The 17,462-nt window shown below is 39.0% G+C and overlaps 3 protein-coding genes across 3 annotated transcripts in view; 1 reads left to right on the forward strand and 2 right to left on the reverse strand.

The window, feature by feature from the left end:
- LOC134679071 (nicastrin) overlaps positions 1-17,462 on the reverse strand; it is a 246,892-nt gene that overhangs the window by 95,637 nt on the left and 133,793 nt on the right. The window lies entirely within an intron of this gene.
- LOC134678833 (retinal homeobox protein Rx-like) lies at positions 3,849-11,940 on the forward strand. Its single transcript, XM_063537537.1, has 3 exons — positions 3,849-5,127; positions 9,106-9,229; positions 9,325-11,940. Exons 1-3 carry the CDS (start codon positions 4,769-4,771, stop codon positions 9,946-9,948), a joined length of 1,107 nt encoding a protein of 368 aa, XP_063393607.1. The 5' UTR covers positions 3,849-4,768; the 3' UTR covers positions 9,949-11,940.
- LOC134678339 (transcription termination factor 5, mitochondrial-like) lies at positions 13,242-16,976 on the reverse strand. Its single transcript, XM_063536872.1, has 8 exons — positions 16,675-16,976; positions 16,170-16,407; positions 15,803-15,963; positions 15,111-15,451; positions 14,819-14,950; positions 14,605-14,723; positions 14,057-14,308; positions 13,242-13,594 (listed from the first exon to the last, which is right to left on the reverse strand). The coding sequence occupies exons 1-8, from the start codon at positions 16,766-16,768 to the stop codon at positions 13,363-13,365; spliced, it is 1,569 nt and encodes a 522-aa protein (XP_063392942.1). The 5' UTR covers positions 16,769-16,976; the 3' UTR covers positions 13,242-13,362.

Below are 17,462 nucleotides of genomic sequence, written 5' to 3' on the forward strand. Positions count from 1 at the left end.
CATAGTAAGGACTGTTCAGTTTACTAAGCGGACACTCTTACACCTCTTTTAATCGGCGAATTTAAAATCAATTGACGTACAGTTCATAACAATATAATTAACAATCCCTTATTTATCAATTGCCACATATTTGTTCCCATAATAGTCAAATATTTTTCCCGAAGGACCGAACAAATTTGGAACATAGCAAGTTAGTTCTGCAATTAGGATGCACAGGCTAGTATTCACTGCGAAAAATCGTAAATATCTACAAATTTTCCAAGTTAAACGTGAATAAAATAATTAAAACATTTGGAGAGCATCATATGCTTGAAGATTTTACAAAATCCCTGCACAGAAGCGGCCCGGCCAATCCAGAAACAAAAGCATTGTCATGCGGCTGTTAAAATCAATAAATTACTTATCGGTTCGCGAAATTCCTAAGACAGCAGGCGTTAGAGTAGGCACAGATTAAAATATAAGAAGTACGGACAATAAATGGACCCATAGAAAGAAAAAAATGGACAAAAGAATTACAGAGCAGCGAAAGCAATCGAAAAAAAGAAGCGTCAAACTGTACAACATTTTACATTAAGATAAATTTCGTAGCATTTTAATGGACAACGGAAAATGCATAAAATGTTGCTGTAGTACGTTACCAATGGCCCTGATGCTACCATGCCGTTGTAGAAGATCATATATTCGACGAGGAGAGTAACATCAAAATTGACCAATTCATGAAGAAAGTCCTTGTCTGGCAGGCAATTGGTTCCTGTGGCCTTAAAAAGTTTGTTCTATTTTGCGACATGAACTTTGGTTGCGACATTTACAGAAAATAATGCATCTAATAACGAGTACTTTCCGTCTATCAGACGCATAATGTCACCTCTTCATTTCGGCCTGATTTGGCAAGTGCCCACTATGCTGGTCAGAAAGTAAAGCTACTGAATTTGAAAAACATTGATTTCGTTCAAAAACAAGTCAACTCATCTAATTGCCCGGAGCTCCACTCCATCGAGTGGCACTAGACCAATGTGAAGATGCACTTAAAAAAGGGTAGATGAGAAGCTAAAACATTGAAAGAATTCAAACGAATGTTGTTTACAACTTGTCAAAAAGTGTCAAAAATTGATGTGCAGGCACTTGAACGGCGCAACCGTGTAAAAGTACGAAAATCTTACCGATGTTATTATATTATACTATATTTACATTAAAATGTTTTGCGTTGGTTTCCGTTTTTATTATATTTATCTAAATAAAGCGATTCCAGAATTAGAAAAATGTAATTTATACTTTTTTGTGTGTCCGCTTAATAAAATGAACAGTCCTTACGTTGCCATTGCCATATCATCGCCCCATATGGTTTTTATTGAGTCGGATTTTTTACTCCTTATACCTACGCGTCTTATTTGTAAAGCCAGCCCTATCCAAACCAATGTGATGACCTGATGACATACAGTCAAGGAATTTAATTTAAGTATATTTTCGTAAGTATGAGGTACCTAGGTAGGTACGACTTTCATATTGATTGTCGCTATGACAAGGTACGAAGTGGTACTGAAATTAAATTCTTTTTGAGTTTACAATCCGTTATCAATGATACAGTTCAGTAAAAGTATAAGGGTTGCCAATAATATGTATCATGGACGTTTATTTATTCAACATTAAATTTGTCATATTTTGATTTTGATTAAATTTACCGAAGTATAATTTTATTTTCATAATATAAAAAAACTATTCTAGGTAATGTTGGGGTCGGGTGGCAAAGTTAGGGTATTCTAGATTTTTTTACTTTGGAACGCTTTTTATGCAGTTCTTTTTATTGTAAATTCAATGGATATCTCCCTAATTCAAGAAATAGGTCCAATTATTTCAATATTTCACTTGGGAAAAGTTGAGGAGAAGTTAACTAGGGTTCCCTCTGCGGATCCTACGGTAGATAGTTTTGCCAAACCTAATTTTTAACGAAGCAACATTAATAAAGTTAGACCAAGAAAAGTCTGCAGCGATTTTGATACCATATACAGTGCAGGTGTTATTTATACGTCATAATTTCATAGAAGTTTGACGTTTAAAATAACACTTAATAACACACACACTATATCAAAATCGATGCAGACTTTTCTTGGTCTAAGTTTAACTGGGTTAGATCATGTAGATATTACCTACCTAAACATAATTTTTGAATGATATAGGAGGCAAATAAGCAGACGGATCGCTTGATGGTAAGCGATTACCGCTGCCCATGGACACCCGAGGGCTTGTAAGTGCGTGGCCGGCTTTTAAGGTAGGAGTACGTTCTTTCGTTCTTTTCTTCTAAGATCTTTGCTAAGGGAAAGTAACGTGCTTGTTTGAATATAGAAGAAACAGTTAAGAGATCAAACATACATCTTGAGATGTAAGAATTAAAATGAATGAATATTATAAAGCTTTCGCAAACGATACCAAACTATACGGAAAAGATTAATGATTTCCAAAATGATGCTGGCTTAAAATGTACGAGGCAATGCTAAATACATTTCATATTTGATTACTAACCAGATAAATACAGTACAAACACTTTCCATAATGAGGGAGATTTTTAAGAATCTGTAGGTAGTCAACAAGAAACCCTATAATTGTTTCGTCATGTCCGTCGGTCTGCTCGCGGTTTAGCTCAGTGATCGCTAGTACTAGGAATCTTTTAGTTGGCTCGGACACATACCAATCATCCCGCCAACAAAGTAGTAACAGAAAATCTAGACAAAATTATACTTGGGGGGCTTACTTAGACAAAGACAAGTCTGCAGCGATTTTAATAGCCCACGCAGAGCAAGTGCTATTTAAACGTCATAATTTCATAGAAGTTTGACGTTTAAAATAACACTTGCACTGCGTGGGCTATCAAAATCGCTGCAGACTTTTCTTGGCCTGACTCTACAGCTTTGACATAATGCTAAGGCCCTTCGGGCGCGTCTTTAAATCCATAGTTTAAAGGGGCCCACTGATTAACAGTCCGCCGGACGGTATCGGCCTGTCAGTTAGAACAAAATTTTGACAGTTCCGAACAACTGACCGGCCGATACCGTCCGGCGGACTGTTAGTCAGTGGGCCCCTTTAGGGACTAATCAGTAATCACATATAAATACATACCTAGATATTCGTATATTAAGGATTTGTCTTGTTTTACACTTAGATCTGAGGCAGTGACTTGGTTTTTCCAGTGATTTCTGACTCAGTAGGTACTTCCGGTAACATCGTCTGTCGTATGACACATACGACATACATCCATCAAAATGTCCGAGAGCCAGCATGCACGCACAGGATGCAATGCACATTCGAGTCAACCGTTCCTAGCACGTTCACCACAACTTGACGCAATCATAATCCACGGGAACACAAGGTCACTCATGAAAAATACACAGGTAGGTACGGAGGTGTGCCAGCACTAGACGCAGTCACGTCGACCCACTTTCCACGAACACCGCGAGTCCGTATGCGACAAAGTGCATCAGCGAGTGCAATTCGTGTTGTCTGAAAGTCACCAATAAGCCCAATGAAGCCGAGATCCCGGTGGCGAGCGCCAGCACCAACCTAAATAGACTCTGATCATCTAAATTGACTTCAATTAAATAACAACCGAAATTGCTGAAATGCGCCATTACTCCCTCGACGTTAATCTAAGTGCCAATAGTCAGGGCGAATGTTTTATTAATAATCCCCAGTAATAATAACTGTTAATGAATAATTAAGCGGTGGCTGCGGCGACGGACGGCCCAGTACGCCCGCGTCGCGGCGGCCGCGTGCCGCTGCCGACAGCGCCGTAGCCTTGTCTTACCTACACATCTTTCTTACCATAACACCTTTTTCCTTTATTGAAGTAAAAGGAAGGTATTACCATTGTTCCAATTTTGATTTTGGATGTTCCTAATGAAGACTGCTTCCGGAAAGTTTATGTAATTAAAAATAATGAAATTCATTATGTTATGTAGGTAGCTACTAGTAGGTAGTATTTGTCTAACTACAAATAGGTAAACACAAAATTGCAAAAACAGGTCTTTGACAATTGTTATGGTCTATTATGTGTAGGTGCTTAAACGCTGTTCCCACGGCTATAAATCATGTAAGAGACATATGAGTTGCGCTGATACGGATTTACAATGAAGTGCTATAGACTTTTACAATAATGATGTGGGTGTTCGCGCCCCACAATACCATCGAGACAAACAAATATATCGGGTGTGCTTGTGGGAATCCCGCATGGTGCGCCTCGGCCGCGGCGGCAGCGCCGAGCCCGCAGCCGGCGGTCGAGGGGGACTGGCCGGGGGAGTGGCTCTGTCGGCCCGCTATTGGCTCCCGCTCGTCTCCGACCCGCGGTCTTAACCGCCCGGCGTGTGCAACGAAAACCCTCCCTTACTACCTAACGTTACGAACGATTATGCTGCACCCGCGCGCACGCAGCGCGTCTCCGTCGCCCTACTCATTGGCCCAAAAGCCGTGCGGAGCGACATATTATGATAATATAAATTGACCAACCGTAGAGCAAATTCGGTTAGTTCGTTAAAGTTGATTAAAGTCACTTAACCGGGACGGACGCGACGAAACGAACGGCGCGCGCGTTCGTCGATCCCGAGGGCCCGACTAAATGAAGTCAAATTGTTTAATATAGCAGTCGATAAATCGGTCTCAGGTCGGTGTCGGGTGTCGGAGACGCGGACGCTAGAGGTGCGGCAGGTAGCTCGCCGCGACGGAGCCCAGCGAGGTGGGAACGGAGGTAGCGGGCCCGCACCCGCCGCCAGCCGACGGCTACATGTACGTGTGCGGGGACAGCGCGCGCTACGAGTGCGCCTTCGAGCCCGGGGGAGCCATGGAACAGCCCAGCTTCGAGGACCACATGTTCGGCGAGTTCGGCAAGGAGCGGCACGTGCAGGTGGTGGTGGGCGCCGGCGGCGAGCTGCAGTACCGCGACGAGCTGCCCGTGTTCGGCGACCCTAAGCGGAAGGACGAGCCGCTGCTGCTGCAGGGCTCGGAGCACGCGCCGCAGCACCCGCTGCCGCTGCCGCACCCGCCGGCGCCCGCGCCTCCTCCCCCGCCCGCACCCTCTACCGCCACCAAGAAGAGCGACAAGAAGAAAAACGACAACAATGGCATCAAGAAAAAGAAAACTAGGTGAGTGAGAGGAGGCCAACTCTGATTTCAATACCTATTGTATCTTGTTTGTAACTAACCATTGCTTTTCAATTCATGCATTTCGTATGCAAGTACTTTGTTGCCAAGCGCCGCGATTTTGTTATTTTTGTTGCTATTGCGAGTATTGCGAATATAAAGTTATGTATGATATAAGAATTATTCATACCCAATTATATATATACGAATTATATACCTAACTATTTATAACTACCGTATTTTGTACAAAATTAAATTAGTAAATAATTATATACATTTTAAGATTGTCAAAAAGTTTTGTGTGTAACTTCGATGCGGGTAAGCGCGGTAAAGGCTACAAGCGTCTTCGTAGCATGCTACGCGCTACGAACAAGACAATATCTTCGGATCGAGTCAAGATGCGTAGGTATTTCAGCTACGAAAATTCCAAATAATAGCATGTTAATACAAATACATATATCATCGCATTCAATACGTATGAATACGATACGCAATCAGTATTAATATAATTTTATACGACTAATGGGCATTTTAGGATATATACCACCGGAATAAGGTTAACGTTAGGGGGCCAAGTACTCAGGTACAGTCATTTTGAACGCCACAGACGGCAATTGACGTCAACGCAAAATCGTGACAATGACGCCAAAGACGGCATTTGACGTCGATCGTTTTTTGATGAAAATCTACTGAATAACACCCCACTTTTAGATTCACCATCATCATCATCTCAGCCATAAGACGTCCACTGCTGAACATAGGCCTCCCCCTTTTTTGGGGGGTGAATGCCATAATCGACACGCTTGGCAGGCGGGTTGGCGATCGCAGTTGAGTACACCGAATTTGAGGGATGCTGCTGCCCGTCCACCGGTGGTCTTGGACGTGGTTTAAGGACATACCCGGGTCCTGGACGTAGTTTAAGGACATAACCGGGTCCAACTTTTAGGTTGGCATTATTTAATCACAAAACTAAATTTCACCCCCGTGGCGTCAGTGGCACAGCAAATGGATGCGCCGTTTGGCGTTCAAAAGGTTAAATAACTTACCAAAAACAAACAGACCAACAGATCAATTACCTACATTATGATCATGACATATATTTTTGAACGTGTACTGTAGCGATTATTTTGTACCAATTTGGGTAAAATTAAGGGATATATGTATCGTAATCCGAGAATGAGCCGAGATACCTACTGATATTGAAAAACTGACTCTGGACACGCGATTTCCGTTGCAATTTTAGCATTGAATTGGACGCAATCATGAGTGGGTAGGGTATATATAGGTAATTAGATGACAATAAGTATTATGAATATTATGATATAGATCGGTGCTAATGCTATGCATTCAATTGATTGCATAAACAATTAAACATGTAGTATAACAATGTATCTACCTGAAACTGAAAATAAACACAGTCTCATATAACAATCTTTTAAGACTTTTCTGAAGTTAACTCGTTGTAAAAATTCACGCACTAACGCCTTCCAAACAAGTTGACGTTCAGATATTTGTGAGCACGTTGACCGCTCCGATACATCTAACGACTAATCGAGCACGATAGAAATTGCAGCGCCGGTGAAGTGCTGGCACGCGCGATCACAGGTGGCGGCGCGTGCGACCCCTGTTTAAATGTTCAACTCATCGCAACGCACCCCAATATTATTTGCATAGCTAATTCAATGATTTTCATATTATGAGAACATATGGTAGGTGGATTCCTTTGCATCCAAATTTTATTGACTCAATAATAGGTAATCTATAAACTGGACAACATAAGCAAAAAACGGGGTTGATAAAGTAGGCAACATATTTTTTTTTCGCGAGATCGTTTCTCCATATAAATGTAGAGGCCCCAGTTTCCTCCTTGGATATTAACATTAAAGAAAATATTTGTACGCAATTTGATGTATCTAAGTAGGTCTGTAAATGACCCCTTTGACTTTTTTTTATTATTATAAGTGATAGAAGCGATAAAGGAATTTCATACACTATTTTGAAACCTCCTGTCTTTTACTTATACCTACCTAATATTTAAAATAAGTTTTTTACCAATATTACATTTATAGTACAAGCTTTTATTGCTGATTGTACTTTTATTTTCCACAGGCAACTACCTAATACTCATCGAGACGATTCTAACAACCACAAACACAATTAGTTTGAGTTGTTTTATCACAGAGTCCCATGGCCAAGCAAAGCATGGTCCTGTCTCTATCATCAGATCAGCTCCAAGTCATCATAATCTTCATAATACATATTGCATTCTCATGCGATTTCCATATGTATGCAAAAATTTAGCTCAATCGTAAATCGGGATGTTACCTGTGGGTAACATCCCGATTTACATTTAGCTAACTAACAGGGCAATTAAATAAAAGCTTGTTAAAATAACGAAATAACATCTAACACCCCTTCGTTTCATAGTTAATATACAATAAATTGTGTAAAATATTTTCTATGACGTCAATATCAAAATAGGGAAATGGAGATTACGTTTGTAGGAGAAGCGGTCGTTCACTATCCTCAATGCTTAGCTTACACTCGGGGTGTTATTATTAATTTACCAACAATAGTGTTATCGTCTTATTATTTACGGTTTTTGCTTTATCAATTACGACAGAGGCACATTAGAAAGCATATCCTCTTAGAATAATTGGTTTTGTCGGTCTTCATGATATTTTATATTGTTCTCGCGTGACACTGACTTGTAGGCAAAGGAGTGGAATGGCAAGTCATCAGTTCTATAAGGAATAAGGAAAAAGGAAGGAGGATCTATCAATAAGGAAACTATTTAACTGAATAAGAAACTGTTTCCGTTATGAAATGTTACATGTTATGAAATGAGGAAGGGGTGCCAAAGAAACAGGGTATGGATATCAATAGCACAATCAAAAAGATCCAAGACTAAGATAACTAATACAACATAGAACATTTTAACGCGCACCATCAATACGCCTATGCAGGCGGTTTGTTGAGGGCTGATATATCCTTGCGCGCCAGTAACAGTAAGATCTCCGATTAGGCATAGTTTTTACGGGCTTGAGAACACTAATACTGGGTTGCCTTAAGCGTGTGTTTGGCATTTGATCGGAACAACACCCCAGTAGCCAACACCGTCTGAGCAATTAATTACCCGTATGTCGACGGGAGGGCAATTGCTCTATCGCGCCGGCCATCTCGGCTGCTGCGGCCCGGGCAGCTTAATAGGGTAATGCACGCATTCGTCTAACCCCGGTCCAGAAAATAAGGGTATGTTGATATTTTATGTAGATACTAGTTTATGTATCGGAATTGATTTAGATAGCAGTTCTCAGAGTGACTCGAGAGAGATTATTGAAGGGGACAGAATACGTTACAGTGGCTTTGTTTTTGAGTGATCCTCTCTTCTCATTTCTAAGAAACACTCATCGTTACGTACCTAAATATGTTGATATAGGTACATACAAGAATTTCGCAACATCCCTCACGAAAAGGCGACTACGGCGGGTAATATGGGTGGTAAAATTGAATAGCATAGCTATACTCTCAATTTTATTGGCAGGCAGCAATTAGTGTTCTCCGTGGGGTACATTTCGTTTCACGCTCAATCAATTTCCGCGCGTCGCGTGCGCCCGCAGCCATATTGCACGCGTCAGATGGTGGATGCGCTGATAACATCCATTTATTTGTGAATATCTAATTGAGCTCATATTTATGCAGGTCCTTTAATTGTCCACGTTTCGTGCGTGTTGACCTGTTGGCTGTTCAAATGTTGTCGTAATACAATTTGTACGCTGAACTTATTTAACTCTTGCACGAGTTATGTGATTACTTGATTAAATTCCAAGCTATGGCGGTTATTAACAAAACCATTAGCTTGTCTATCACGTTAATAGTGGTGAATCGATTTGTAGTCGTAAGTACCTACAGGTACGGACTACTTAGATAGGTACTGATAACCAGCACCTAATTTTAATTTATTTTTATGTTTGTTCTCAGGACAACATTTACGGCATACCAATTGGAGGAGCTAGAGCGGGCGTTTGAGCGAGCGCCCTACCCAGATGTGTTCGCGCGAGAGGAGCTCGCGCTTAAGCTTAGCTTGTCTGAATCAAGAGTACAGGTATATAAGAGTTTTATTTCTTATACCAAAAATAAGCGGTCCCAGTGACGTTATTTATAGCGCAACAATTATTTAAATTTTTACTTACCTTTTAGGTATGGTTCCAAAATAGAAGAGCGAAGTGGCGAAAGCGCGAACCTCCGCGGAAAACTGGGTACATAGGTTCAAGTTCGCCGAGCTCCACGACCCTCGGTGGCGGCTTCTCCGGCATCGGCGGCAACCTGCCCGCCTTCCCGCAGAACGGCATGCCGGCGCCGGCAGACTCCTGGTCTTACCAGCACTCGTACGAGCTGCCCTCGCACCACCTGCTGTCGTCGGGCGGCGGCGGCTACCCGGGTTTCAACGCGCAGCCGGCGTACTCGTACACCACGGTGCTGAACGGGCACGACGGACAAATGTTCGCACCGCGCCACTACGAGTACGGCGAGGGCAGCCCGCCTCCGCTGGGCGTGCGCGACTACCCGATGATGGCGGCGCACTCGCCGCAGCTCGAGCCGCACGAGGACAAGCTGGAGTACCGCGCGCACGAGCACGAGGACAAGTACCCGCCGTGCGCGCTGCACGAGGAGGCGCCGCGCTACGCCGCGCCCGAAGACTTCCCGGACAAGCACGCCGGCTACGAGCCGGAGCGCCACGCGGACCTCGCACAGCCCGTCGTCGTCAAGGTGGAGCCCACCTCTCACCAGCCGTACACCGCACTTCCCCCTTTTTTGAATTGAAATACTCCTTTTCGAAAATATCCATGATACAAGAATAATTTCGAAAAGGAGTATTAATTAAGTCGAAGAGTACCTACGATTATATCGTTGGCACCGCGAGTTGACGGGCAGTTCGCGGGTTAGCAGCTGCCTGCGCCTGCCGAGTCTTTGCTGATAGAACCATAATCGGCCTATCATGGCCTATCGGCAATGAGAAACGATTTTATGTAGATTAGGCCCAGTTCTCGTGTTATGTAATTATTAATTAACCATGAGAAAGCATTTTATTTCCTTATCGTAATAAAAGTAGGCACTCGATAGTTATGTAAGTTAAGATATAAAAAATAAATTATTAGGCTGCGATTTATTATAATTATTATAAATCAAATATTATCAAATATTTACTTAGATCCATCACACAAAGTTGATATCATTAATTAGTACCTATAGTATTTTTTATCTTCTACTATTAAGCTCGACGTGAGCACACTTGTGCAATTGAATCTAGGAACATTGATTACAAATAAACAGCTAGAAATTTTAATAGTTCGTTATGGATTTTGTTGATATTTTGTAATAAGAAATATCCTCGTGCATTCCTTGTGCCTTATTGCTCTAGGTTAAACTTATCATTAGTTAGGTGACAAAAGTCTCGGCTTATACATGCTAGTATAGATATTATTCCACTTTTACTATTGTAAGTTAGCCGTTTTTTACTTGAACAACTTACTAAGGTAGTTTACTATTGTTGTATTGTCATGAATTAGCGGAATTGGCAAACATACACTAAGTATTTTCTAACTTCTTTTGTTTTTCAGTCGCAGTAATAATTATTTAGCTAAAACAGTTAGGTACATAGCCTTCGTGTAATGATTATTCTTCGTTTTTTGGCATTAGAAAGAGGGTTAGCGATCTTGACGTGTATTTTTATTGAAAAACACTTTTAAGCTAAGTCACAGCAAAAATGAAATAATTATAAATCACATACAATCATTTACATTATTTAACTTTCATAAATCGTCGTCGTAAATTTAAGAGTTGGACTCTTGTCGGTGTAGCTCTCTCCATTTGACTCTATCCAGGGCCGCCTCCTTGATTTCCTTATACGACATTACAGCTACCTTTTCTTTTATTTGTGTTATGTAGCTTATCCTTGGCCTTCCCCGGCCTTTCATAAATAATAGTCACTAATTTTTAAAAACTGTTTTTCAATATAAAGACACGTCAAGATTGCTTTTCCTTTTTTCTAATGCTAAAAAACGAATTATAAGTTCAGTTCGTAAGGGTGTTACTGAGATGATTGTCTAATATTTGTATTAAAATGCTACTTTTTTCTTTCACTTGCCTTTTAACAAGTCTACAGCTAACAGAGCCAAAGAACAGTAATGATATAATTGTAGATAAGAGTTATAAATGTAAATATTAGGTAATTACGTGAATAAAGTGTGCCAAACGTTGAAGATGATATTAGATTTTTCAATCAAATGCATATTTTCAATTATGCAAAGAAATTTTATAATACATAGAAGACTATTAATATTATACATATAAAGAAATGTATGTTTGTAAGTTTTATAGGTTCAGTTAAAATCATTTATATTAATTTAAGTAAAAGTGGCAGAGTAAAAAAAACATTATACAATATTTGTACACTCAAAAAATAAAACAGATCTCCTTGTTTGATGTAGTTAATTAACTGACGAATTGTTAATGAAGAAAAGGTAATACTAGGTAGATTGTTAGTACTTTTATACAAAGTTTTTACTTTAAACGACGTAGTTAAGTAGGATAAACAAATATTATTTAAGGGAAGAGTATGTAACCATAGCTATACATTATTATTACGTTTTTACTTTCTGCATGTCCATGTTTACATTCATAAATATTTTTAGCTTAAGATTTTAAAAGCAATAATGGATTTAAATTTAACGCACGACGTTTGATAGATCGCAAATGGTGACGCCAGACCGTAGATTTACAGGAATGTTCAATAATATTAATGATGTGCTTAAACGAGTCTTTTATTTATAATATAATATTTTGCAGCTCCTTCCAGATATTTTGTATATTATTGACCAAGCGAACCCGAAGAATGAGTGAAGGGTCTCCGTTTCATCTTGAACTAAAATCCTTCCGTGAGTAGGGCTGTTTTTTACTGGGCGCATTTTTCAACCGATTCTCGTGAAATTTAGGTAGGCTAGGTTCAGCTCACAGAGCCAGTAGTGCATAAGTACCCATTACCTATAACCGTACGAGTACTAATTACAAATATAAGGCCTAGTTTCTCCTCGAGGATGGAAGGTCAGGATGGAATCCACTTTATGTCTGCGCCCATTCTTTACGTTGCCAAAGCGGACGCAACAGGGAAAACGCTAACCCCCTTATTCATGGTTTTCATGAACGACTACTAAAGTTGACAAGCTGATAATAATCGTTTGTCCCATTCCGACGTATTGGTATGATGGAAAGAGACAGACGATTATTAGCGGCTTGTCAACTTATGAATAAGGGAGTAAGGATTTATCTAATATTCTAAACATAATGCAAACTTTAAATATATATTTTTCTGTAATTGACATCAAAATATTACATTCGTTCTTTAAAAGAAAGGTATCACATACTACCTGTGAGTTCCTATAATTGTATTCCTGTATCCACTATGATTTCTATGTTAAAGTCGTAGCAATTGGACCTCAAAAAAAAAAAATTATTTCTGGTGTCAGCGGTGAATACAATTAATAATTATTTAGTACCTACCCATAACAAAACAATAGGTGTGACGACATTCAAATACAGGTCGTATTAACTAAGATATTATATTTTAGACGCCATCCTATTAATTTACTATCGATATCTATTTTTCAAGCCACCTCTAATCAGTTTTTAGGGTTCCGTACCCAAAGGGTAAAACGGGACCCTATTACTAAGACTTCGCTGTCCAGTGTCCGTCCCTCCGTCCGTCCGTCTGTCTGTCACCAGGCTGTATCTCACGAACCGTGATAGCTAGACAGTTGAAATTTTCACAGATGAAGTATTTCTGTTGCCGCTATTACAACAAATACTGAAAACAGAATAAAATAAAAATTTAAGTGGGGCTCCCATACACAGCAAACGTGATTTTTGACCAAAGTTAAGCAACGTCGGGCGTGGTCAGTACTTGGATGGGTGACCGTTTTCTTTTTGCATTTTTTTCCGTTTTTTTTTTGCTTTATGGTATGGAACCCTTCGTGCGCGAGTCCGACTAGCACTTGCCCGGTTTTTTACTTAAGTGTTTGCCAGGTTAAATAAGGCACAAACTTTCAGTTCATTCCTTTAACTGTTGTACTGATTAACCCAGTGTCAAATTGTACTGGTAACCATGAACACTACCGGTTAACCCCGGGTTAGTGAAAAGTGACCTATGGTAAATTAAATAAATGTACTAACAGGCAAAGGTCAGCTGGCGGACGTGCTCTCTATCCTGACTCCGTCTTGGCGGGCCCAGATGCCATCTCCACTGAAGTGGTACTTTTTCTCTATCTCGTAGAGTGCGAGGCTGAGTATCTGGTCGTCAGTGAGCTCTTCGCACCTCAGGTTGTTGTAGAACCCGTCCAGTTTCACGGCGCCTGTGGCCGGGGCGCCGCTGCGCAGGGCCAGCAGCTGTTCTACGTATTGTTCTATATCCAATCTGAAAATATCGTTATTGAATTACGTACCTACTCATTCAAGGGAACAATTCTGTGGCCCTAGTGAAAAAGGGTACAAGTCTCACGCAGCTTAGGAGCAAAAGGGCACAGGTGTTACTTGGAACTTATACCCATTTACAATCGCGCTGCCCGAGACATGTACCTTTTTTCACTAGGGACACAGAATTTTGTACTAAGATTTAATCATAGAAATGCATGTAGGTAATGTAGGGCCCATAGGTGTATAGGCTTCTCGATATTAAAACCAATTGATCAATACAGAAGTCGGAGTTTGTGTTTAAATAATTGCGAGTATGTCACTAATGTATTATTTGTTATCATTGTCTATACAGAAGGTATAAATGATACATTGTTCATGTCTTTTTGGGACAATAAGGCAAGTGATTTGGCATCATTAAATGATCAGCAAGTTCGATCTAATATTTAAGTACTTGGATACTTACACAGGATATAATAACAACTGACAATTATTAATGATGAATTTGTTTTGGAATCTTTGTTGCAGAAATTTAATATTTTCATCAACAATATTTAACGCAGCATGCAGCCAAAACTTGTGTCTTCGCAATTGACTTAAAACAAATTTCAACGATTCTGCCGGTTTTTGCGACATTCCATCGCCTCCAGTTAGGGAAGATACTATCAGTACTGCGATGTCTCGACCGCACACTTTGTTTCCAAAGCTGCTTATGTACCTGTAATAAAATTATATTTCATTAAAACGTATTTGGCCAACCTACCCTAGTAGTGAGACAGGTCGTTTGGAATTAGGATAGAAGGTTGTAAACGTAATACACGGGATGGAACAACGCGTTTGGAGCGTGAACCTTCAATTTTGAAGTAAGTATCTACCTCACATTGCTTAAACCCCATTTTTTACTCTATGACTCCCACAGACCTGCAACTTGTCTCACCCAAGTGCTTACGTAATATTAAAATAAGATTTGGATGAATAGATTGACTATAAAATAAATAACTGTTAGTCACTTACTCGTTGAATACTTTGCTCGAGGAAACCAGATGATTGAGACTAAAACAATGTTTCTTAGCTGCTTGTATTTTACTAAGTCGGCTCATCATTTTACGCTTGTGTATTACCATCGATAGCACCTGTAATTATTAAAGAGAACAAATCCATATAATGGCAATTGAATATGAAAAAATAGAATTAATTGTTTACTACAGATTTAATTAATGTGACTCACTCTTGGGTTGGTTGATAAAATATTGTATTCCTTTTGGTTCCGTAACTCATCCAACCTCTCACGCACAGTGGCTGGGCGCATGCAGAACACCTTCAAACATCTTTGTTGAGCCTCTAGTGCTATTCTATACTCCTATAAATAATAAATATAGTATAATACATTAGAAATACATATAGACAAACCAAGTATTCAGAATACTTTTACTAACGCAAATGTTTGTTAAAATTATCAATTGAAATTAGAATAAAAGGCTTGTTTAAATAAAATAACATAAAGTGTGTTGCACACATACTTCCAGAATATCTCTAATTTCCAACAGAGCATTGTAATTATTCTTCAGAATTGCAGGTTCTATGCGGATTGCTTCTCGGATGTCTAGGCCAGCCAGAGATGTAACATTTTCTAAAATCAGTTTTGTGTTTATAGGATCTGCTGATATGACGAAACCATTTCTTCTTATTGTTTGGATGTCGAAGTTGATGTCTTTCTCCGCTAAGTGCAATGCTTCTTGTATGTCACTCATTGGTTTGTGTTTTAAAGGCAAATAGTTTCTGCAATATTTCTTGAACTCCTCAGGTGTTATAGACAGCTTCCAGGTGAGATAGCTTTCCAAGACACTCAATCTAACAGATACTGAAATTTATAATATAAAAGAATTACAATAAAGATTTGTATATCCATTAAGGATTGGCAAACCACAGCGCAAAAGAAGCATGCAACCTTTTGGACCTACAATTGATGCTCTTCAAGACAGCCTAACAATCTACACTTAGACTAAGACTCAAATCTTGGTTGCTTTTTTAACATTCCAAAAAATGTTGATTTCTACTGTGGTTGGGTCATCTCTCAAAAGTTTGCTTATCCCTGTATTTGAATAAAGAGTAGGTTGTGTGACAACAAGCAAAAACAACCTGGTCAAACACTGTTTAAAGTTTTGAAATGGCATACACAAACACTAATCACTGATAAACTTGATTTACTTACAAATAGATGTAGTAGAATCATCAAAACCATGTGTTTTCTTTTGACTAGACGGCCACTCTTGGAAACAGTTTAGTAAGACTTCCTCCAATTGGATGTCATCTCTCATTAGTCCCTCCTTTTTGTGGTGCGCTATTGTTCGGGATCTGACTAGTGTGTGATACCTGATTTTAATAATAGTTATATTGAACAATTGAATGTAGAGATTATCTAATAAAATACTACTACGCTACAGTGGTTGCTATGGTGGAACGTCTTATGTTGCTTGAACATATTATGTTTTCACAGTATTTGGAATTCCAATAACATTAATATTTTGGAAAAAAGCTTTGTAATAATCATAGTCTAATAAATGTATTAGAATCTTTACCTTATTAGATGTTTAGGTGCGATATAGGCAAATCTACATTCTTTCAGTATTTCCCCATAGTTGTCTAATGATATTGGATTCATACAGAACACATGTGGGTTGGAGCAGGCGTCTAGTGGGTCTACACCAAACTTTTTTAGTATTTGTAGGGAGCAATGCAGTTGCTCTCGACTCAGGGTATCCAAACCAGGATTTTTAGTCCTCAATTTGTTCATCATGTATTGTGACAATGATTCACCTGAGAAGAAATAAAAATGTACATCAAAAAAGTCAGTATACCTTATATATATATATATATATATATATATATATATTTTTTTTTTTTAATATTATGAATGGGCTTACTCATGGCCACAGACTAGCCGAAGCGTAGACGTGGCCTACGATGGAGCGAGCTCGCCCAGAAGGTGCCTGTTCACTCTTGAATAATATTTCATGAATAAAACATATAAATGTGAAATCCGTGTGGCTACAACCTAAAATAATATTTACAAGTGCAGCTTACCAGTAGTGTATTGATAAAAGTCGTAAAATGGAATCCCATGGTAGTATCTTTTTAAATTATAGCAGAGTAGAGGTGCTAAAAATGTCGTTTTCATCTTTAATTGCGATCAAAACCTTTCTAGTTGTATTGGCCGGTTTTATTATACATACTTAAATAAAATTTAACTGTAAGTAAATATTTTGTGCAAAACATTAAAAGATCGAGATATCCGCATCGGCAATTGAATAAATGGAATTTTAATCTAGAAATCTAGCAACAAGTGGAAATTACAAAGCAATAATTCCAAATTCCATACAAATAATGGTAAACAGAAACTACTATCGGCGTGACTATTAGCACTATCAAGTGTCATTGTCAGTAATGTCAGTGTCAATCACACCACGGTCACAGTTCTAGGATACGTTTAAAATGTCACAGTTTATACTTTCGATTTAATTTTACATATACACGTAAATACATTCACTAGACATTAGAAGGACTAAAATATGTTTAAAAAGTATATTATTAACTCAGAGTGAATAACTTATAAATTTTGCCACAGTATAGCCGGTGGCTTAAAAATTGACGCTACTTTGAAGTGGCTTTGTTCATGGTATTGGAACGAGATCAAATGACTTTACAGAGTAAAGAAAAGTCCAAGTGATACATACGCTCTATACATTATAATTAGCTACATTTTTACAGTAATTGAAAACATCGCTCAAAATAGATTGGATCCCATCAATTGTTTTTATTTAGCAATAAATACTAAAATATTACCTGTATGTATATAGTTTACAGTCTAGTTG

Source organism: Cydia fagiglandana, chromosome Z (assembly GCF_963556715.1).
Source record: "Cydia fagiglandana chromosome Z, ilCydFagi1.1, whole genome shotgun sequence".
NCBI classification, from domain to species: Eukaryota; Metazoa; Arthropoda; class Insecta; order Lepidoptera; family Tortricidae; genus Cydia; species Cydia fagiglandana.